Below are 22102 nucleotides of genomic sequence, written 5' to 3'. Positions count from 1 at the left end.
GGGTTACTTGAAAATCGAACAAGTTCCCGGCTCAACCATGTTCCTCAAGTCTGGCGACGTAGTGCGGGCTCTCATGAAGAACTGCCAGTGTTGGTGTGTGGATGGGAATTCAACTTTTGTCATAAGAATACAGCGCCTCACCTATTACCGCATTGAACTACCATTCAAAACAGAGCAAGATAAGGAGCAGGTGGAAACATTGAAGCAGGTTCTTCGCTCAATTATTCGATATGAAGTCACACCCTGTCCCTTCAAGCGAGGATTCTCTGTCGAGTTGCCCGAAGAGGCGAGAACCCCACGGAAGAAGAAAGCTTGGCGACCGAAACTGGACCCAAGCGTCGAAGTTGGGAAATTGAGCTTTGGAGAGGCCGGCTCAAATGGTGTAGGATGTGGGAGAAGTGATACCAGGAGCACCCATGCGGACTCAGAAGATGGAGCGGCCACAGACGGGAGCGAAAACACCCCCAAGGCACGACGTGCACCCACATTCAATCACGAAGGGTCGCCCTCCGTACCTACCGCAGCTAGAGCAGTTAGAAATGTCACGGAACCTACTTATACCTTTGATTCCATCATGGCCAGGTTCCAAGCGCTTCCGGACAGCGAAAGCGAAACGGATGGGGATACGCTGTCATCAAGTATGGGTTCTTTCCACTCTTTCAAGTCGGCTCGTTCTGGGCTTCCGTCACCTCCATACTCTGAACCCCCGTCGCCTCTCGACTCTCGTCCTCTTGACAATGTAGAGCAGCTACAGATCCCTCCCAAACCGATCCATACCCGTGAACTTTCCGAGGCTACCGTTGTGGCCGAACCCGTTGGGCTAGAGGAGGCTGTCGCATCTTGGAAAGAGAATAGATCCTTAGAGACAGACCGCGTATCAAGTCCACCGGGTCACATGAATGGAATAACCACATCTACGCTTACCACAAGTCCCGGCACAGCCATACGCCAACGCTGTCTTCAAGGGCCAAACAGGCACGAGCTTCCTCCAACGCAGTCCTCAACGAGTTGGAGCCCTGAAGGTGGATCACCAGTCAACAAGATGACCGCATCAATCCTTCGGAAAACCTGCTCCCTCATCGTAGGTACTCCGATCCAAGTTTTAGCTATAATCCTTCACATCGCAGCTCGTCTCGCCCATGGAGGCGAATCTCGTGCCACCAATACCGACGAATCAGACAATCATTACGATGGCTCTGACTCTGACGATGGCATTTGGAGTGAGGATGACTTCGGTATCCCACTGTCAACAGCTGCTTCAGTAAAAGCAGCCGATCCCAGCATCGACAACGGCCATTTTGAACTTTGGGAGGAAGAATTGGACTGACTAATAGTATTTATTGACTACGCTATCATTGAGGATGGTCTAGAGCAGTCCTCTTCTCGGTGTGTACCTTTATTGAAACAATCTATTAATGTATTTTAATATGCGGATGGCTATTGCTTGACCTGTTGAACTTTTCGTTTTAGTCTTTGTGTTGATCTGGCGAACTTGAATCCCTGCGAATATGGATGGAGGGTTACTATTTGGCGGGTAGGTATGCACGGTTTGGGTTATTGCCGAGTGGTTTTCTAGGAGTTTTGGTGATCCTCTGCAAGCTCGATCGACGATCGATTTACGGCCATTGATCAAGACCTGCACGGCTCCACTACATTTTACAACGCTCATTTCCGTTGTCCTTGTCTCCTATCCTCTATCCTCTATGGTTTTATTTGGTATCACTGGCGCTATTATCGGCGATCTGTCGGCTATGTATGCACTTTTATATGTTCTATTATGATACGGCGTTTCTTATAGTTGCTTAGCGTTTGTCTGCAATATCCTCCAATTTCACACCATTTAAATTTCACGATGTCGTGGCTACGTTGAATGCATTCCCAGACCCCAAGTCACATTTCAAATCAAAGAGGAATATTCTCTATCCAGATCTCACACCCATACGTAAATCTCCACATTCACTGAAATATCAAGTCAAACGCTCAGCACAGTTCTGATGCAAAACGAAATGGAAATTAAAAAAAAAAAAAAAAAAATGATAACCCCTCAAAGGAAACGCCTATGGCGCCTAACAACCGAATGCAGGGCTCTCGCGTATCTCATCCCTTTTGCACAGAAACCTTCTCCCCTTCCCCTCCGGAGCGATAATAAAGCAAGCCCCTTCCTGGCTACGCCTTTCCCTTCCCACCCTTTCCCTTCGCCTTCTTCTTCCCACTCCGATCCCTCTTCTTCATCCCCACCATCCCTAACTTGCAGATCTCGGCATATTTCACAAAGAACCCCTCAATATCATCCGGCTGAATGATCGTCGACACCTTCGACTTGGCCCCTTTGTGTCGTCCGTTTGTGGCGCGGACGAGGACGGGCATGGGTGCGGGTACTGGTGATGTCGACGGTAGGGCTGCTGTGGTATCTTCTGACTGTGTAGGGGAGGGGGAGGCAGTGGCGGTGGTTGTGCTGATAGGTAGCCGCTTTTGTGTGAGGAATATGGAGCCGCGCGCTTTTGTGGATTGGGTTGTTAGGAGTGCTTTTAGGGCGGCGAAGAACTGTAGTTTGGTTTTGGGATTATCAGTTCTTCCTTCATGAAGTTGTGTAGAGGGGATTAAATATATATATATACTCACCTCATCATTGGAGAGATGGGGACCGGACATTTTGGGCGGAGTGTGTGGGGTTGTTGATTTCGCACTCGTACTCGGCTGTATATTTTCGATTGATTGCAGATATCCTTTTCTTTCCGTCTCGGGGCTATACGCTAGCTTATATATCAAATGAGCTGCGTTCGCATCGAGAATATCGTGAGCGTCATATGTCATTAGTTACTAGTAATCACCGAGCTTGAAATAATCTTATTCATGTCGTTGGGTTGTAGAAGCTCCGCACACCGCTTTCCAACTTGCGCGGCAGAAAAAAGTTCCTCAGAATGCCATCTGGCGCAGGACCCATTCAGTCGGTCAATCTTACCGCTCCGCGACCATGCCGCGCCCCCTCTACGATACGACGCAGCTCCCGAAGCAACTTCGGGAGGAGCTGGGCATTTCAGTTCCGACTAATGGTCGTAGAGGAGCTCGCCGACACAATGCTCCTCTTTCCCGCAAGGAACAGCGGAAAGCGACTCGGACGAACAACAAACGCACACTGTCTGTGCAACAATGGAAATGGTCTCAGGGGGGCGCACGGGATGATGAGGAGGATATGCGAAGCACTCCGTCCATGACTGGAAGGGTTATCGGGAAACCAAAGCAGACTGCGAAGTTAAATGCGGCGAAGGCGCCTAATTCGATCTCGAAGGGGCAGAGAAAGATCATTGACGAGTCTGAGGTTGAGTCGGACGAAGGGGCTGATGAAGACGAAGAACGGGGCTTTTCGGATTTGCTTAATGAAAACGAAGGTGATAAGCAGGAGGATGATAACTCGGAAGAAAGTGACGAGAAGGGAAGGAGGAATTCTGCAGTGCGGACTAGGATATCTAGAGCAGTGGAAGCAAAATTGGCGGAGGACGATGCAGAGATCTCTTCTCTAGAGAAAAAATTGGGCATCAAATGGAAGAAAGGGAAGTTGCCACAATCATTTTATGATGAAGGGTTAGCAGATTTACTCGGTGATCCGAGCGGGAGTGACTCGGAGGATGAATCACGGAAGCGGAAGAGGGAAGGGGACGAATGGCTGCAGCGGAAGAGATTGAAGGCGCAGGCTGCAGCGCGAGAAGCTCGTAAGGGAATGGGTACGGCTAGTGATAGCGGAAGCGAGGAGGTTTCCGAATCTGAGGGCAGTGACTGGAGTGGTGGGAGTAGCGAGGGAGGTAGTCTGGGGAATGAATTCGAAGGGTTTAAAGACGAGGATCCAGAGAATTCACCTCCCAAGCCCAAGAGACGGGAAAATCCATACGTCGCACCAGTTGTGGCTGTGGATACAGTTGCACGCAAATACATACCCCCATCCCTCCGAGCCCCGGCGGCCAGTGAAGCAGAGTCCGTAGCCCGTCTACGACGACAGGCCCAGGGACATCTTAACAAACTTTCCGAAGCAAACCTCGTCTCAATTCTGCGAGACGTCGAGAAACTCTATCAGGACTATCCACGACACAGTGTCACCTCGACATTAATCGACCTGTTGATGGACATGATTTACAACCCAAGCGTTCTGCAGGACACATTCATCATCCTGCATGCTGGTTTCATAGCAGCTATGTATAAGGTGTTGGGCATGGACTTTGGGGCGGAGTTTGTAGAACGAATCGTCAAAAGATTTGATGACGACTACCGAAGAAAGGACGGCGGACTCAGTAAACAGCCGATTAATGCCATATCTCTACTGTCGCATCTTTATAACTTCCATGTTCTCGGATGTAGCTTGATTTTCGACTACATCCGCCTTTTCCTGGAGGAAATCAATGAAATGAATACAGAGCTACTTTTGAAAATTATTAGAAGTAAGTAATAATACATAGAACCCTCTTCCGGACGTCCAGGTTCCATCTGCTAATTTATTCATCTCAGATTCCGGGCCCCAACTGCGACAAGACGACCCGTCCTCGCTAAAAGACATAATTCTCCTCATGCAACCCGCAGTCTCCCAGATCGGTGAAGGCGAGTTATCCGTCCGTACAAAATTCATGATCGAAACCATGACAGACCTTAAAAACAACAGATTAAAAACGGGCGCGACCGCATCCTCCATCTCATCCGAGCACATCACCCGTATGAGGAAAATTCTCGGATCCCTCAGCAACTCACGCACCCTCCGCGCCAGTGAGCCCCTCCGCATCGGCCGCGCAGATATCCACAATTCCGCCAGAAAGGGGAAGTGGTGGCTAGTGGGAGCAAGTTGGAAAAATGATGACCCCACGAACCAGTCTGCCTCAGCAGTTCTGGATGCCACGGCAGCTCTTCCGGACACGCTACCCGATGATATCGGCGGTGACGAGGTCGACCTCGCGCAATTAGCCCGAGCTCATCGGATGAATACCGATGTTCGGCGATCCATATTCGTCGCGATTATGTCGGCGGCTGACTGCCGAGATGCGCATATCCGGCTGGCGAAACTGCGGTTAAAACGGAACCAGGAGGGGGAGATCCCTCGTGTTGTCCTGCACTGTGCTATGGAGGAAGTAGCACATAACCCGTATTACACACTCATAGCGCGGAAGCTCTGCGGGGAGCGGAGAATGAAAATGGCGTTCATGTTCTCGTTATGGGATGTGTTTAAGCGGATGGGTGAGAAGGGTGATCTGGAAGAGGGTTCAGACGCCGACGTTGACGGCGATGGCGATGATACAGTGACCAGCAAAGCCATTGTGAATTTGGCGAAAATGTTTGGCAGCATGGTTGCGGACGGTGCGCTTACCTTGGGCATCCTCAAGGTCTTGGAATTTGCGTACTTGCAGCCGAAGACGAAGACGTTTGTTGAGTTGCTGCTTGTTACTGTCATGGTGCAGACGCAACAGAAAAGACTGAAGAAGATGAAGCAGAATGAAAAAGCACCATCTGTGGCTAATGACGGAGCGGATGAGACAGAGTTTGACGAAAAGGCGCTTGCGGATGTGTTTCTGCGAACTCGGGAAACTCCGCAAATTGTCCCACGCCTAATTTACTTTATTCGCAAGGTAGTTGCGAAGACGGATATTGTGGCATCAAAAAGGGAGAAGAGGATCGTTAAATGGGGGAGTAAGGTTGCGTTGGATACGTTGAAGGTCGTATCTCGGGCTGTTGATAATTCTTGATACCCTTCTGCTTTCTCTCCGATGTATATCCAAAGCAGAATATTAACCGCAAATATATTACAACGGACAATAATAGGAACATTCCATGATATCTCCATCCTCTCACATTCTATGCATCAATGCCCAGCTTTGGAAATATGTCCGTTAAGGCCTGTATTTGTTTTACTGATGCTAACGACCCAGGGCGATAGGTGGACAAAGCAGGCCCATCTCCATCTCTAGGAAGGAGAAAGCTGTCCCAGCCAGCATTAATAGCCCCTTCGTAATCCTTTTCATAATGGTCCCCAATATGTATGCAGCTCCAATCTGTATCCTTCAATAGCAAAGATTCATCCCTCTCAAGGCATTTCTTTGCCCTCTCCTTGGCGAAATCGAAAATCTTTCGATGAGGTTTCTCTTCTCCTGCCTCATAGCTAGTAACGATAAAATCTATATCAGCCGGTGTGTTTCCATCCGAACCAGTCGCATCACTGGTAGGAACACCGCTAGCAATGTTAGTAGCGATCCACCCCAGCGGCCCAACACGTACCCCCAAACTTGACAAGATATTGGCATTCCTATCGTCAGAATTCGAAATAACACCTACAATCACCCTCTCAAATCCCCGAGAACCATCACTGGATCCATACAACCGTCTCCCCACTCTCCACCGCCTCATCCGGGTCATAAACGCTTCTACATCTGGATACAGCAAATATCCTTCCCGGCTCTCGAACCGTTTCAGCAACCTCTGGACGAGTTCCTCTGGGACCTCAATTTCAACATCAACCTCCGCCCTACCCACAGTCTTGCCCTTACTAGCTAGCGCATCGTCCTCCCTCGCAACCGTTTTAAAACATTCCCGTATCACATTACCCCACCACTCCCTTGGTCCACCAAAACCGACAACATTGCGGCCAAAATTTAGTCTCGTGGCACTCTCGTGCTTATACGCAGCGCGGAAGGCGGTTGAGATTTTCGCTGCGAGGTCGACAGTGGGGATATTGTTTCTGCAGAGATGTGGGGGGAAATCGAGAGATTGCGCGACTTGGGCGTATTGGATGGGCACCGGGAGGCGCGGGTGGAAGAGGGTGTGGAAGGCGTCGAGGGTGAGGAGGAGGATGCGCGGAGGCATTTGCTGGGGTTACAGAAATGGGACGGAAAGCAGTTGTGGGGAATTGGGGGATTAGAGACGATCTGTTCTAGATATTGTTGTGGTTACAATATAACGGAGTACGCAGGGAGTGGATTTGGTGCCGAGATGACCTATGCCACTTCCAGCGTAGTGCACAACCTTGTTTCGACAACCGCAGTTCCTATCAACATATCACAATGTATATCCATCTATATATCTCTGTATGTGTTTTGAAATCACCAGCCAGCTACGAACCTGGGGTTTGTTCAGGGAGACGGAGACCAACTCAGTGGAGCATCAGAGCAGTATACAACGGCAGCTATACGCTGAAATAAGCCGACTTGACAGTTACTCCTACTATCCCCCAGCAATGGTGGCCCCTGAGAGAATAAAGACAGCACAGCGCACGGAAGCTTAGAGCAAATGTGAGCGTGGTTTCCCATATACGGGCCAGGTGAATTCCCACGTAAAAACATGTGGATGCTAGGCGAACAAACAACGACCCTAGGAAATAGGTCAGACCGCAGCATGACCACTGTGTGCTGAATCCTTAAGACTCGTATACGAGATGGCTCCAGCTAATGTACGCGCCCCTGGAAAGCATAATCGTTTCCAGAAACTCCCACAGAACTGTGGCACCGTGTTGACGTGATGTAGACTCCAGAAAGGCGAAGTCACATTATAAATAGAGCCTCTCCCGCTGCAGGGATTGGATCAGTTTCGCGAACTCCGCGTTTTATCTTTGGGTCAACTGCTCCCTCGAGCGCTGCATCCCAGTTTGCAGCAACGCCGCGTTTTCACTTTCCTGAAAGGGGCGGACATGATTCCGACGTCGAGACCGACATTGGCGATGCTGTACCTCCATCCTCTGCCCTTGCAGACGTCGGTAGGCAGACAGGAGACTCGCCGTGTACGTATTCAAGGGAGGACGAGATACAAGATTCTAATAGCGATGAGGAGGAAATTCTATTCCATGACGACTCTAGTTCTTCCCCATTAATGGGATACACAGAAACTCAGAACGACGAAGGGGGGTTTGATGTTGATGCTGAAATCGATTCCATATTTCCCCCAACACCTGAAAGACGCAAGTCAAAACGTCGGAGAGTATCATCTCCTGCTCTTGACAACCCTAACGCAGATACAATCTCTTCATGTCCGTCTCATCCATCTGCATCTCCGTCATCGTCCCAACCTCACTCACCCGTCTCCTCTATCGCATCACCAACTATTCCATTCCGTCAAGTCATATGCCATGAGTCAGTTACCCCCCTGCTTCCATCAAGCACAGTCTATGGCCGGAGGCCTTCATCGCCTACCGAACAGCCCTATTTCCGTTTACATCATCATCATCAGCCTTCCTCATATTCCATATCTACTCCTGTCACCTCTTCATTCCAGATGACGCCAACTAGTGCGCCAACCCCTTCACAACGACGACAGCCGCACTTTATCTTCCCTTTGACCCATCCCAACCCCCCAGAGAATTTCCAAAATACCCAAAGCCTGGATAGAAGATCCTTTACCCCTGGTCGCACTAGACGCTCCATCTCCACCCCCCAAAACTGTGTACCGGGCGGCATGGCCGCCTCTGTCCGCGGCTGGCTGCTCGAAGCCGAAGCAGCAAAACATGCATCCCAATTCCACAGCACACAGACGAGCAGCACCCAGGGACCCAGGGAGATGAAAATGCTCCCCCCAGCACGACCAGTTAATTACTACCTAGTAGCTGAAGTGGTTGATATCCACCGTCAGGCGTCCTCCGACGTGTATACATCTGGCCATCCTGCTCCTGTGACGTTAATCATATCTACTCCTATAAGTAATGCTTCCACAGCTAGCGCGAGTGGCACCGCCAGCACAAGCGCCCATCGCACAGTGCCATCCGCAATTCGACAGGAGCCTTCATCGCGCAAAATCCTAGTATTTGGAGACCCCATCTCCACCCCATCACGCACGCAGAATCGCAGTATTTCTGACACTCCAGGGCAGCATCCACGCCGGAGTGCGTCATCATTTCAACCGACTCATACCGTGTCAAAGGGGGATAGAATAGGAATCCGTCGCGGGCTCGTGTGGGAGATGGAAATTGAAGAATTTGGAAGTAATAGGCCAACGAGAGAGGGTAGGGAAGGGGTGGATTGTTTCCTACATGTTGCTGGGAGTACCGATGAAACTCGGGGACAGGATGTCAGGGTGGAGAAGTGGGTGGTTGGTGTTGAGTGGGATATATTGTGACTCCCAGCTATGCGAAACAAGTGCAATTATGCTGTTATGACTTATCAGGGGTAAAATTTACCCTAGCCACGAGAGCATGCCATTCGCCAAGTGAAATCTGTATTACCAGCAGAGAAACAAACGGCTACAATGGATAGATGAGACCGAGTTGTATTGAAATTCCATTCATTCATCCATTCATGCCACTAGCAAAAATACTACCCCGTACAACCAGTGCCTTAAATTGAATACACAAAAAGGTAAATGATGTAACTAAGCAGGATACCCTTAAATCCAACAAGAACTTCACTCCCAACCCCCACCCCCTAGCAATCCCCTCAAAACACCTCCGGCCGGCCTCCCTCCGTTTCCCACTCCCTTCCCACTCTGGCTGTCCATTTTCTCCCCCCTCCTAAGCTCCCACTCTCTCTGCCTCTCCCTCGCCGCCGCGTAGTAGTTCACAGACCCCTTCTTCCCATTACCACCGTGCAACTGGACTCCCGCTCGTGATTCCGTCACTGACACCGCCAAGCCCGAGGCATACGTCACCGACGAGCTCGCCGAGGAAGAGGATGAAGATGACGAAGATGACGAAGACGTTGTTGCGCGTCGGATGAGGGGTGGTGGACGCTTGAAGAATGGCGTGCTGTCGTTGGCAACGAAGGCCTGACGGGTGCCTGAAGTTGCGGTTATTGTTGCAGGGGTTGAGGTGTTGGAAGTGCGGGCGGCGTTGGAGGATGCTTGTCTGCGGAGTGAGAGGCGGTCGACGACTTTGCCGCGCTGGCGGCGGCGGCGGTGGATGTGGTTAGTGTTTGAGCTTGTGTCGCTGGTGGTTGATTGAATAGGATTGTCGTTGCTGTCGCTATTGTCAGCGGGGAAGGGGTGGGTTTCCAGGTTATTTTCTTCATGCTGTTCGTCGGCGATTTCACCGTGTCGTGAATAGGCCTCTCCATCCATCTGCTCATCGGAGAGTAGTATATCCTCATCGGGTGGTTCTGAGGCATTAGAATCGACTCCATCAAGGAGGAAAGATACCGACTCGCGGATCTCAGCGAGCGTTAAGGGCTTCTTCCTGATCGCGCTCTCCGCTGTACGACGCATGTGCGACGGCGCACGATTCAGCATATCAGGACCCGACTGGTCAAGTGGGCGCTTGCGCTTGTTGTTGGCTATGGAAACATCGCCCTGCTCGGCAGAATGATCGTTCACTCCTACATGGTTTTGATGGCGGCCGATAATATTGTCCTGTGACGTGTCCTGCGAACTGCTCACATCTCCCCCTTCCATGAAATCCGTCATCTGCACATCACTATCCACATCCCTATCTTCGATAGTGCGCAAGAAAGCAGATTTTTTCGGATCCACTGCGATCTGCCCTATCTTTTCATCAGCCAGGAGAGCCTTGCGCATCTTGGCGAATTCCCTTCTCTTTGCACGACGGCGTGCTGCGAGACGTTCATCATCGGAATCGGAAAGATCCAAGTCGTCACCACCTGCTCCGCGCCTGCGCCGAAGGGCACCAGTAGTTATATCCCTCATCAGTTTATTGACTTGCTGTTCGTCTTGCTGTCTTGAATGAGTTCTGTAAATTTGATCCGGTTAGTCTAGTTTCCAATGAAGTATCCAATAAGGGGCAAACCGTACGCATTAAGTGCCGCCAACTCCTTCTCGTCAACCACCTCTCCACTATCATCATTAATCATACCAAGATCAATATCGTCCTCCTCACCAGCACTTTCATCACTCGCCCCTCCCAACCCCGCATATTCATCCTCAGACTCTTCAGCCACCTCATCAACAACATCGCGTGCCCTACTTTTCGACTTGTCAAAAAGGGTCTGAGTAGCCTTCTGCTTCTTCTTGATCACAGCCTTGCGCATAACATCAAAGGCGTCAGATTTGTTTAGGAACCCTTCATCATCATCGCTGTTTTCATCAACGTCAGAAAGATCGGCCACAGGTCCACGGCGCAGGAGCCTTCGACCAGCCCGTCGGGCAATTGGAGATTCTTCACCCGCAACTGGCACCGTATCAATGGCGGATGCAGGCACCAGTGCGTACGCATCAGTAAATCTCTTCCCTTGATCAAAAGGAGAATATACAAAGCCAACATCTTGCGTCGGTTCAGGGGCCTGGGAGTATGACGTGATCGTCCTAGCAGCAGGGGACTCTGACACCCGGTCCTCGCCATCGGCTTGTGGATAACTCGCAAACAAATCAAGCGGGACGGAATCCTGCCCTTGGCTGTCACGAACAATTTCCTGTGAGTCTCGCTCTAGCAGAAGTTGATCAACGGGGCACTCAGTATCTGGCATTCTGCGAAGCACGGCGAGAGAGTCCTCTTCGATATCCTGGCTATCCGCAAAAGTAGCACCGAATGCTTGCGTTAGGTTCATTAGTGGTGTCCGCAAGGCTCCAAGGTCTGGGATCAGAGGCTGGGAGGATATTCGGGCTGGTGTTTCTTTTGGGTTGGGAATGGCATCTACATCTCCATTTTCATCATCATCATCATCGTCGTCGCTAAGAACATTCCTTCGGTTTCTCCGTGGGAAATCCCCGCTTCTTCCATTTATTTGCGTATCGTCGAATTCGCTCCCTTCACATTCGCCTTCAGAGGCCTCAGCTTCGTCTGCCTCATTACGGATGAACCCGGTACCCTCATCTCTCTCATCAACGGACTTGTCGCCTTCTTCCAATGCCTCGTCTTCCTCTTCCTCCTCTTCCTCTTCCTCCTCTCCTTCTCCCTCCTCATCACTGACCGTAATGTCCTCTCCATCTTCTTCCTCGGACCCAGAAAGGCCCTCCGCCTCGTCCGCTCCCTCATAATCTTCATCTTCACTATCATCCACATCAACAACATCCACATTTTCCCCATTCTTTTTCGCCGCTTTCTTTTCCCTTCTCGCAATCTCCTCTGCCTCCCCCCTAGCTTTCTCCAGCAGGTCCTCAACCTCATCATTAACACGCTGACGTTCCTCCGCACTCTCAATAACAATTCCCTTGGCCCTCAACTCCTCAATCTTCTCCTGCCGTTCTTGTAACGCCTGCAGCCGTGCGCGTCGGAACAAGTCGCTATCCAGTTCACTGCGGGTCATCATGACTGTATGTCCGTGGCGCGGCGGAGATGTGAGCTGCGCTAGAGCTCTAAGTTTCAGTAATGTGGAGGATGACTGGTTATTACGCGCCGGAAGGTTCTCAAACACAGCGATGCGACGAGTTTTAGCAGGGGAAGTGATGATTTCCAAATCAGAATCGGCGTCATTCTTTTGACTCTCAGCGACCAATTGGCGGGAGAGACGGACACGGACGGGTCGAGTTGTTTTATTGGATACTTCTGGTGCTGGAGCAACGGAGGGCGCTTTCGATTGTCGCCGCTCCAGACGAGAGGGATCAACTTGTGCGTGAGAATCCCGCACGGATGCAGCGAATACTTCTGCCACGGATGGAAGATAAGGGTCGTCATCATCATTCGACACGTTAACTCCACTTCCGTTATCTTCGGCAGCCACCTCCAGGGGTTTGTCCTCCGAAATCCCCTCTTCCAATGGAGAAGTGGGAGGTGTGCTGCTATGCCTATGTTGACATTCCTCACGATCCGACGAAGCAGTTGCAGGAGTTGTAGTCGCAGTCGCATTCATCGATGAACTTCTGCTATTAAATTTAGCCAAAAAGCTATCTAGCGTAATCTTCTTCTTCGTCACAGCCCGGTGTGTCAGCTGCATGTTACGACTCATACGTTGAGTCTCGCGATTCATCTCCAGCAACGCCTTCTTACTTGCTTTTCGCGCAGAGGGGCGCGAATGTTGCGTTAACTTCCTCCCAGACTCCGAATCATCACCGTCGTCGCTGAGTCGATCAGCACTCAGTAGCGTTTCTTCTAGCTCGCTCGATCTTTGTAACCTGGCAGCTTTCTTCTCTGCCTCTAGTTGTTCGCGGGCTTCGCGTTCCTTTCGCTTCTTCTCAACGAGAGCCATAAGCCTATTATGGGCTTTTGACCCGATCCTCCCATCCTCATCATCCGTTTCCACGACATCCCGCATATTATCAGACTCTCTTTTCGCAATGGGAGAATCCTGAGAGACGAACAGGGGCGAAAATGACCGGTTCGAAACTATCGAGGCAGATCTCCGTCCGCGACTCGGACGGGCTCTCCTTGTGCTTGTTTGGACTTCATCGTCCGTCTCCATGGCTCCGCCCGTAATTGCATGAAGTCTGGGCGACCCCTCCGGTACAAAGAGGGGAGAATACGATCGACGCGACTCCATTGCTACAGCAGACACTCTCCTCCTTCCAGGTGCGCGAACATCTTGATCCTCCTCCTCATCCTCAGAAACCGGAGGGGGAACACCCTTATTACCCTTAATAATACCTTCCGGCTCTTGTATCAACCCTATCAAACCCCGCTCATGCGAGCTGTCCCTCTGGGACACAGCTGCACCCAGCTCCGCCGCTGACGCCTGCATCTGTGCCGCCATCCTTCCCTTTGGCTGCACAGGTAACTCCTCTTCCTCTTCATCCATAGAATCGTCATCATCCTGAGGATGATAAGTAAATGGTGTAAACAATGGCCTTGACACAGGCTTCTCTGTCTTCTCGCTGGCAGCATGATTGTCGCTGCTCTTATTAGGGCGACTTGAGTGGTTAATTTCCAGCCCCTTCTCCCGCTGCCCCTCCAAATCGGGATCAGAATCAGAATCAGAATCATACGCTGCCATAATGGCCCGAATCTTTGCGCCTGGCGTCAATATGGCAGGCGAATTGACGCCGGCATCATCGCTGTCATTTCCACCGTGCGCATCGCGGTCAGGTGTGATTGTGGACCGCGACGGGTCGCGAGTGGGAGTTGTATCGATTTCCATTCTACCAACTCCAATTCCAACTGCTACCGTAACCTAGTAGGAGGGGAGACAACGACGTGTAAACAAATTGCGACTGGGAGTAGGCTCTGGATTGTTCGACCCGGACTGGCGAACCGGCCTTCGCTGAAACCCGGAATTTAAGGGGGAAAGTATGGCATTCTAAGGCTGAGGAAAATGAAGGAGCCAATGGTATCTGTATTGACGAGTTAACTATGTCCGGAGAACGAAAGTCCACGCACCCACATATATGGTCGTTGGGTGGAGGAAGTTGAAATCTTCTCGATCGATCATCCAACGCGATGACGCGCCGTTTCCGCGACGGAAACACGCTAGGGCTGCTGGATCTTATCTTATCGATAAGGAAGCTTGGCATTCAGCCACAGGCATGCTCACGTGATATCAACTGATCTCGATCAAATGGAGAAGCCTCATTCCAGCAGACGAGCATCAATTAGTCTATCTATCTACGCATAACGGGGGGGAACAGGGACAGAAGGTAGCGACAATGGAGTTCCCAAGCATAGAGGAAAAGCCTTCTTGAATAAAAGACAAGAAATACAAATTCGCAAGCAGACACCGCATTGTCCCATGTCTTCCAAACCATTTCGCCCTTTTCCCATTTCATTCCTCATCCTTCCATGTTTATACTTATTTTCCTTCCGGGAAAATATTTTCCAATTGGAATTCCAATCCGCTTTTATTAGTCCCGCATATGGACACCCAGAAGCCCATCTCACGTCCCCTAGTCGAGAAGCCAAGCACAAGAGCAACACACCACAGCTAAGTTTTGAGGCGAAAAGCTTGGTTCGCGGAGGAACAAAGCAAAACATTATCGAGTAAAAAAAAAAAAAAAAAAAAAAACCGTGAAGTGAAGATGAGGATTACCAAACCAAAGACATCAGGAGCGAGCCGAAAAAGACTATCAACAAAGCTTGCTGGGGACGAGAGTAAAGGAAGTAGCGGGCAGAAATACAGAGTAGATAGAAGCATACGTAAATTGAGGCCGAGGAAAGGGGGAAAGTGAAGGATAGGAAAGTAAGAAATTGAAAAGGACCAGGCGCCGTAAAAGAAAGAAGGAAGAAAAGAAAATGAGAATGAGAAAAAGCAGGAAAGGTGGGAAGGGAAAAAGAAAGGAAGCATATACCGGCAAAAATCCTATGTATCCGCATGAAAACTATAAACCCGATCGAAGCGCAAAAAAAATGATAATAATAACAAAAAGAAGAGAGGATAAGATAAGACAAAAAATGAAAACAACAAGTAAACTTGGAACGCTATGTACTAACGGGCTTTTTTTGTTTAGCCATGTGTTTGTCGATGTAAGGAAGGTAGCGTAACGGAGGTGGAAAAACAGAACTTGGCGTACGAGGGACTGGTGGCTCCAGGAACCGCCGCACACAAACGAGGTAAGTAGACAGCTGGGCCATAATAGAGCAGCCGTTTAAATCTCGATATCAATTTCAAAATCCAACGCTGCGATGTTTTCATCATCTGTCGGTCGATGGCGGATAACTGGGACGCCCCCTTTGCGCGCTACTTTCGTCGAATCACCCACACCTTTCGTACTAGAAGGAGTCACGCTCCTTCCATTCCGTGTAGGCGTGCTTATTTTATTTCCATTAGGCGTGTTTGCGCCGGTTATGGGTGTAACGGGGCGACTCATATCGCTCCCTCCTCCGTCCTCTGCGCCCTTCGGCAGAAGCCGGTTCCCATGAACGTCATAATGGGTTCTCGCCTTCGTCTTCACACGCGCGAAACGGTTGGCAACAGCTTCACCACGCGCAACAGCAGCCGCAGCAAGTCGTTCACGCCGCCGCTCCTCAAGCTGCGCACGCCGGACATTTTCGGCATTGAGTTTCTGGTTGCGTCGGTTTAGTTCTTGCAGGCGTTCCTGCTGCGTCTTCTCCGTCGAGCGGGGTTTAACAAGAGTTGTGCCGAAGGCCAACTTGGGCCCCGTAAAACGCTGCAGTTCAGCATCACACTGGGCAATGGCGGCTTCGTCACCAGTTGCAATCGCTTCTTGACGCCGCTTCTCGAGCTGGATACGTTCAAATATTTTCATCTTGTTATCATTGGTTCCCTGGCGACGAAGTTTTTCTTCCAGCTCCTCCTTTGTGAATTGGTGGTTGATGAGCCGGTTGATATCCGCGACCTTGTTGGCAACCATGGACTTGGTGGCCATCTTGCAGTCTTCCACAGCCATGGTTTGCCGGTAACGGTTGAATTCGGCCTATTTAGATACATATATGGAATTAGAATGCATTTGCATAGTTAAAATATTGCTCAAACAGGATCTATACCTCAGTGATTGGAGAATCCGAACACGCGATGAAAGGGAATTCCTTTTCCGCCTTGCCATGGGCAAGAACGGCATATTGAGTGGTGATGAAACTTCTGCCATTAGGCGCTTCCATGGCATAAGGTTTACCCTCAGTGAATTCTAGCAAATGAAAAGACCAGGATTAGCATGGAGTGAAAACACATGGACACAGGAGCAGAAAAACGTACTTTTTATCGAGCAGAGTCGGTACTCATTCTGTTGTGATTCCTTATTTACTCCGATAACAACACGAACGTAACAGTTGGAAATAGCACTGTCGAAACCCGGATAGAAGCAAACCTGCGCAAAATTACTGCGACCAACGCGAGCACGCTGAATATCCCGCAGTTCAGCTAGAGGATCGTCCCGGGGCACAGAGGGCGATCGACGACGCGGTCCCTCATCCCATTCAACATCGCTTTCGCCATTTGCATCCCGGTCCGAGAGCTCTCCGTCAGTCGAACCGCCAGCTCTATCTTTCTTTCTCGAACTCGCATCCCGTCGACGCTGCTCGTCTCGTTTACCCTTCTGCTCACGCTGGCGCTTGTACGCTTCGATGGCATCAGAGGTTTCTCCAACCTTGCGACCTCCCAAGGTAGTCTTCTGTCGCGAACTCTTGCGCTGGCTCTCTTCTAGGTCTGTAGCTCCGGCTTTGCGTTTCTTCTTCTCAGCGGCACGAGCCTCCTCTCGTTCACGAGAGGCGAGGAGACGTCGGAGAGCAAGATCTTGGTTATGGCGGTCAACTTGCTGGGCTCTTTCGGATAGGAGTTCCTCGCGTTGTATTTCTGGCAGGGCCATCACCTCGGCCTTGTCCTTGGCGGAATAGAACAGTTTTTCATAAGGAAAAATGGGACCCTGGTCACCGGGAGGCGGGGAAACGTCGTCGGAATCGGATTCAGACATGGAGGCAGACCGTAGAGACGTGCGAGATCGTGAGGAAGAGGATGAGCTAATTGCATGTGCTGAAGTTAGCATATTTGCTGGGTCTGTGATTGTCGGAGAGAGGAACACAATGAGTAGGTAGAGATAGCAATGCAAGACAAGATAAATAATGACCAGTGAATAGGCAGTTCAATATAAGCAAATAATGCATACAGCTCTGCACCATCATCATCCTTATCACCGGCATCTCTTGTCCTCTTTGTGCGTGCAGAGGACTTCCCACTCCTCCTGCCTGATACCTCACCACTCTCTTCCCCAGAGTCACCTCCGCCTGCTTCGCCGGGCGAGCCACGCTTTGGCTGAGCGGCGGTAGCTTCCTCGTCGGAGGAATCATCCCCGCCGGCCAGCGCCAGGATTTCCGCGTCAATATCCGACATATTCGAAGGCAGCTGCGAACTTCAGCTGAAGCGGCGAAGCGGGATGGGCCAGAGAAGCGGCGATCAGCGCGTGGGAAAGAAGTCGTCTCTGGAGATCGCGGTACGGGATTGATTCCTGGGAGACACAGAATACAATGTGTATATGATTGTATAGAGACGCGGACAGCTAGAAATAATGTGCCTCTGGACAAAGGGGAGTGTCAATCCCGTCTGCGATGGTGAATGTAGTTAAGCTAGTCACCACCAGCCAAACAGCCGGTGGGGCAGGAAAACGGGGTTGAGAAAATTCAAGGGCAATAATACAACGCGTAGATCCGGTTCATGCGGCCAAGGCAAATGGTCGTAGATGCGTGAACCCGGAAACAAGTCGCAGCAGTCAAACTCTTCTTGCGGCGTCGAGTCTCGCTGTCGCTCTTTCATGACGTTTCAACGGCGAAGGTAACTGCTGACTAAACGCCTTCTCGATGCGGTTTAGTGCCACTCTTCAAACCCGCCTTTCGCAGAGCCTCAACTTCAAGTTTGTATACAGATCTGTACAGATCACAAGAGTATATATAGTACGTGGTGTTAGAGAGGCAATTGGCGCTCAGGCAGTGCCCCGCTATATCTACGGTGGCATCCCATATGTTATGCGCCCACAAAGCTGCAATGGACTCTGTTCCTGCTCTCAGGATGTCATTGTCTGTCTGTAGACGATCTGTTCGCACTCCGTCATATTCATATTCTCCCTATGTCGTCCAGGGCTGGCGAATCCAAATCCAACACCAACACCAACACCCACACCAACAAGCCCGCCGCAACATTTTCCCGACCCCAGCTACGTCTCGGAATGTGCACTCAAGCACAGGCAATCCCACTCAAACCACAGCAAGCGGCGGCGATGATAACCCGCCCAAAAAGCGCATGGTCCTCACCCAAGCACAGCGGGACTACCTCGACAGCGCTCTCAGAGTAAACCAAGCCGGTGAACTCGCCGCAACCCTCATATATGCTGCTCAGACACCCCTAGTCACCCGCTCCAATCCAAATCTCCGCCCCCTGATGAAACACATGTACGACCAGGAAGCTGGGCATTTCACAACCTTCAACAACCTCATCGCCAAGCACCGCGTGCGTCCTACAACAATGTATCCCATCTGGGAAATAGCCGCGACAGCCCTCGGATGGTCGACGGGGAGGATGGGCCGGGAAGCGGCAATGGCATGCACAGAGGCCGTCGAGACGGAAATCGGCACGCATTATAACGACCAGGTGCGGGAGATTTTGGGCTGGTTTGAGGATGCTCGGGAGCGCGGGGAGGAGCCAGATGAGGAGCTGGCAGTGCTGGTGCGGACGCTGAAGCGGATTCGGGATGAAGAACTGGAGCATTTGGATCATGCCGTGGAAAATGATGCGAAGGAGGCCAGGCCATATGATCCGCTGGTCAATGTTATCCGGTTAGGGTGCAGGGCCGCAATTCAGATCAGCCAGCGGGTATGATATGATATGAAGTGCCGGTTTGGATATGTATTCATATCCGTATTCACTGCCATCACGTACCCTTGCGGCTTGTGCATTTGTGCTGCTGCTGCTGTTGTATCCACAGAACCCATTACAATTTCCCGAATTCGTGGTTGTTCGCGGAAATTTGTCTTGACCAGCAAATTGCAGGCTATGCATCTGGGTCCAACTTACCTTCCAGCACGCCTCTACAAATCAAGGTGTAAAGCGAGCGTCCTCGCTCACAGGGTCCCTTCTGCTGGTTGCAAATCAACTAGCCTTCGCCGAGCAAATGGAGACGCCCTCAGTTCGACCCTTGTACTTTGTCTTCCTCTCGATCTATTATTTAACACTCCACACGACACGGCGCTCACATTCTCCTTGTGACATATTTTCTCCTCTCCTATATCACATATCCTAACGGTATCGCTTCGATCCAGTGGCGCATTGCAACCATAAACTCTTTCGTACACGCGTCCCGTCTGTTCGGTTCCATGTATGTATTCTCTATATTCAACATTTACCACTCCATCCGTTGTGTAAATAGATCGCAAGAGCCGAGCTTTGTTACTACCAGTCTCTCATCCAAGCCACGTTATCTAATGATACCCTCTGTGCGATCACTTCCCGCCTATGATCGTCAACAAGGTTTGAAGTGACACTATATCCCTGGCCATTGCGCTGAGATGTATAAACATATTCCATACAGAAGAGTGTAAGCTAAAGCTCTATCTCTCTATCTAGAAGGTCGTTAAAGTGTTTAAGTATGTAAAAGCCGCAACAAGTACAATGGAGAAAATATAGGGAAAACATAATCACTCACGCAAAGGGCAACGCCAAGTATAAGCTCCATATCCCGCCGCAGGATCAAATCATAGAGAGCTAGCTATGCGTATCCCAATGGTAGCTAATTAAGCATATGTCTAAGCAATCCCCCATCCGGTCATCAAGCCCAATGGCGTGCCCAAGATGACATCCTTTCCCGCAGTAAAACCAACAATCAAAGACACATAGTCCACATCAATCAATCAATCAAGCCCCCGCGCCCTTCTCTTAGCCTCTCTGGCAAGAAACTTCAAAAACCCCTGGCAAAGCCTCACAAGCTGGGCATAAATCACCTCAAACCCTTCTTTGCCTCCATAATACGGATCCCCCACCACCTCCCCCTCGCCAGGCCTCGCCGTCACGCTCCCATCAGACGAGAAATCGCCAATGAGCCTGACCTCCGCAATTTTCGCCCCTGCCCCTGCCCCCGCAGCCTCCGCCTCCGCATCGTCTTGGCCACTTTGTTTGTCACCCCGAACAGCCCGCCGTCGCTCGTACGCTAGGTTCTCCAGATTCTCGCTGTCCATCGCGAGTATGTAGTCGAAGGCGAAGAAATCCTGCTTCTTGATCTTGCGGGCGGCGTGGGTGTAGGTGGTGATACCGTGGTTGCGGAGGGTGGACATGGTGCGTGGATCCGGCGGGGAATTGGTGTGGTATGCGCCAGTGCCGGCGGAGTCGATTGTGGAGAATGCTAGCTCGGGGGGCGCAGCGGTGGTTGTTATCTGGTGGCGGAAGATGGCTTCGGCCATGGGGGAGCGGCCTGGTAAACGGGCCCCGGAAGGGGTGGTAATGTTAGCTGGCTGAGTTATGGGAAGTAGCGAGGAGATTTTGGCGGGATGGTAGGGGCGTACAGATATTTCCAAGACAGACGAAGAGCACTGAGATGGGCTTTGGCTCCGCCGGGTTAGCCGTGGTGGGGTTTGTCGCGGCCATTTTGGAGGTGGCTGACTATGGGATGTCTGATTTCCTGAGGTATGGAGCACTGCGAGGTTCCCTCGTGTACAGTAAAAGCGGTAGCTATGTGAGGTTGGGTTGCTGTGTATGATCGCGGTGAGGGGAGCAAATGCTGGTAGCCGCGGGGAAATTCATCCCCGCCGCCGTTATCTTACCTAGGTATCAATGAGTGTTGTCAAACAGCACAGCAAACTGGTGATATCCAGCAAAGGCACCACTTGCTGAGTACTCAAGAATTCATGCAGTTGCTAGAATTATTATCTAAGGATTGTCGTAGTGTTTCAATGATTAATATGATAAATAGATTTAGAATAGAGTGTAGTTATATAAAGCTAAAGGAGTCCTCTGAGTTTCGACCGAGATCAGAGCACGAGCCGGTAAGTCAAGTCGATCGTTATTCTGCTTCGAAAGGCTGACGCATTCCGTTTTGTTCGTGTCCATATGTACATGTACATACATAGATGTATAGAGGCGCAGAGTGGTTACCTTGCCGCGAAATATCAACTCCTCCATCAGCGACGGAGGAATTGACCTCAGAAATCATCTGCCGATCAAATGGCTGCACCACCTCCTCCTCTGATCAAATTCGAGCCACTGGACACTGGGGGTTTGGCAGCTGGATGCTTGAGTTATTCGGCCAGTTCCTGTCATGGCTTAACCATGGCGGAGCACCCTGGCATCTATATCATGGAGCACGACCTTGGCTGTGAATACTAGTCCCCGGCTTTTTCTTTGCATCCCTATAGCTTGGTAATCACTACCACTGTCTTTAGCCACTTCCCTGGCAGCCCTCTTCTCAATCTGGTGACTTGGCGCTTAGTTGTAGTAACCCATCGCGTTTTGTCCATTGCTCCTCTCTCCCCAGACACATTCGCAGCAGTTGGCTTTGTCTATCGAGGGATCGATCATCACTCCTCTCCAAGTCTCTGATAAGGATAATAGCAATGATTATCCTTTGCGGGAGTGAAAATGATATAAAAAGATGGCCCTTTTGACTGTGCGGTCCGCATTTCTTTGGTTCTTCCCTCTCTCTTCCCCCTTCTCCCATTTCCTTCTTGGGGCGAAACACAAAGCACACTCACCATTTCCCGCCCATTAGGCCACCATTGACATCACGACGGTGGGCAACATGCGTGTTGCCCATTCACTCCTATGGATGCATAGCCTAACCCTTGACACTGCACGGTTTCTGCGATCTAGAATATCAGGGCGCATATTTAGGAAGGGGATGGGATATGACATTTTTCTGCATAGCACAGGCACTGCTTAATCCAATGCTTTCCATTCTGCCCTCT

General features: G+C 50.7%; 8 protein-coding genes across 8 annotated transcripts; 3 read left to right on the top strand and 5 right to left on the bottom strand.

Annotated features, from left to right (window-relative positions):
* Window positions 1-574: 574 nt before the first annotated feature.
* Window positions 575-1844, top strand: HCAG_08850 (predicted protein; the record flags this gene model as incomplete). Its single annotated transcript, XM_001536136.1, has 6 exons — window positions 575-1085; window positions 1128-1220; window positions 1335-1386; window positions 1471-1534; window positions 1635-1753; window positions 1799-1844. The coding sequence occupies 6 exons, from the start codon at window positions 575-577 to the stop codon at window positions 1842-1844; spliced, it is 885 nt and encodes a 294-aa protein (XP_001536186.1).
* A 322-nt stretch (window positions 1845-2166) lies between these two features.
* On the bottom strand, window positions 2167-2652 carry HCAG_08849 (predicted protein; the record flags this gene model as incomplete). Its single annotated transcript, XM_001536135.1, has 2 exons — window positions 2167-2544; window positions 2623-2652. The coding sequence occupies 2 exons, from the start codon at window positions 2650-2652 to the stop codon at window positions 2167-2169; spliced, it is 408 nt and encodes a 135-aa protein (XP_001536185.1).
* Window positions 2653-2974: 322 nt separating this feature from the next.
* Window positions 2975-5720, top strand: HCAG_08848 (conserved hypothetical protein; the record flags this gene model as incomplete). The annotated part of the gene is made up of 2 exons (XM_001536134.1): window positions 2975-4430; window positions 4498-5720. 2 exons carry the CDS (start codon window positions 2975-2977, stop codon window positions 5718-5720), a joined length of 2679 nt encoding a protein of 892 aa, XP_001536184.1.
* Window positions 5721-6127: 407 nt separating this feature from the next.
* Window positions 6128-6834, bottom strand: HCAG_08847 (predicted protein; the record flags this gene model as incomplete). The annotated part of the gene is made up of 2 exons (XM_001536133.1): window positions 6128-6133; window positions 6250-6834. 2 exons carry the CDS (start codon window positions 6832-6834, stop codon window positions 6128-6130), a joined length of 591 nt encoding a protein of 196 aa, XP_001536183.1.
* A 2523-nt stretch (window positions 6835-9357) lies between these two features.
* Window positions 9358-13910, bottom strand: HCAG_08846 (predicted protein; the record flags this gene model as incomplete). Its single annotated transcript, XM_001536132.1, has 2 exons — window positions 9358-10613; window positions 10757-13910. 2 exons carry the CDS (start codon window positions 13908-13910, stop codon window positions 9358-9360), a joined length of 4410 nt encoding a protein of 1469 aa, XP_001536182.1.
* A 1441-nt stretch (window positions 13911-15351) lies between these two features.
* HCAG_08845 (conserved hypothetical protein) lies at window positions 15352-17549 on the bottom strand (the record flags this gene model as incomplete). The annotated part of the gene is made up of 4 exons (XM_001536131.1): window positions 15352-16140; window positions 16211-16350; window positions 16419-17179; window positions 17326-17549. The coding sequence occupies 4 exons, from the start codon at window positions 17547-17549 to the stop codon at window positions 15352-15354; spliced, it is 1914 nt and encodes a 637-aa protein (XP_001536181.1).
* A 672-nt stretch (window positions 17550-18221) lies between these two features.
* On the top strand, window positions 18222-19185 carry HCAG_08844 (conserved hypothetical protein; the record flags this gene model as incomplete). Its single annotated transcript, XM_001536130.1, has 2 exons — window positions 18222-19022; window positions 19135-19185. The coding sequence occupies 2 exons, from the start codon at window positions 18222-18224 to the stop codon at window positions 19183-19185; spliced, it is 852 nt and encodes a 283-aa protein (XP_001536180.1).
* Window positions 19186-20056: 871 nt separating this feature from the next.
* On the bottom strand, window positions 20057-20786 carry HCAG_08843 (low molecular weight phosphotyrosine protein phosphatase; the record flags this gene model as incomplete). Its single annotated transcript, XM_001536129.1, has 2 exons — window positions 20057-20613; window positions 20705-20786. The coding sequence occupies 2 exons, from the start codon at window positions 20784-20786 to the stop codon at window positions 20057-20059; spliced, it is 639 nt and encodes a 212-aa protein (XP_001536179.1).
* Between the last annotated feature and the right edge of the window lie 1316 nt (window positions 20787-22102).

Source organism: Histoplasma capsulatum, genomic scaffold (assembly GCF_000149585.1).
Source record: "Histoplasma capsulatum NAm1 scaffold_13 genomic scaffold, whole genome shotgun sequence".
Taxonomy (NCBI): Eukaryota; Fungi; Ascomycota; class Eurotiomycetes; order Onygenales; family Ajellomycetaceae; genus Histoplasma; species Histoplasma mississippiense.
Note: the sequence above shows the minus strand (reverse complement) of the source record. Positions and strands in the feature narration are given on the sequence as shown.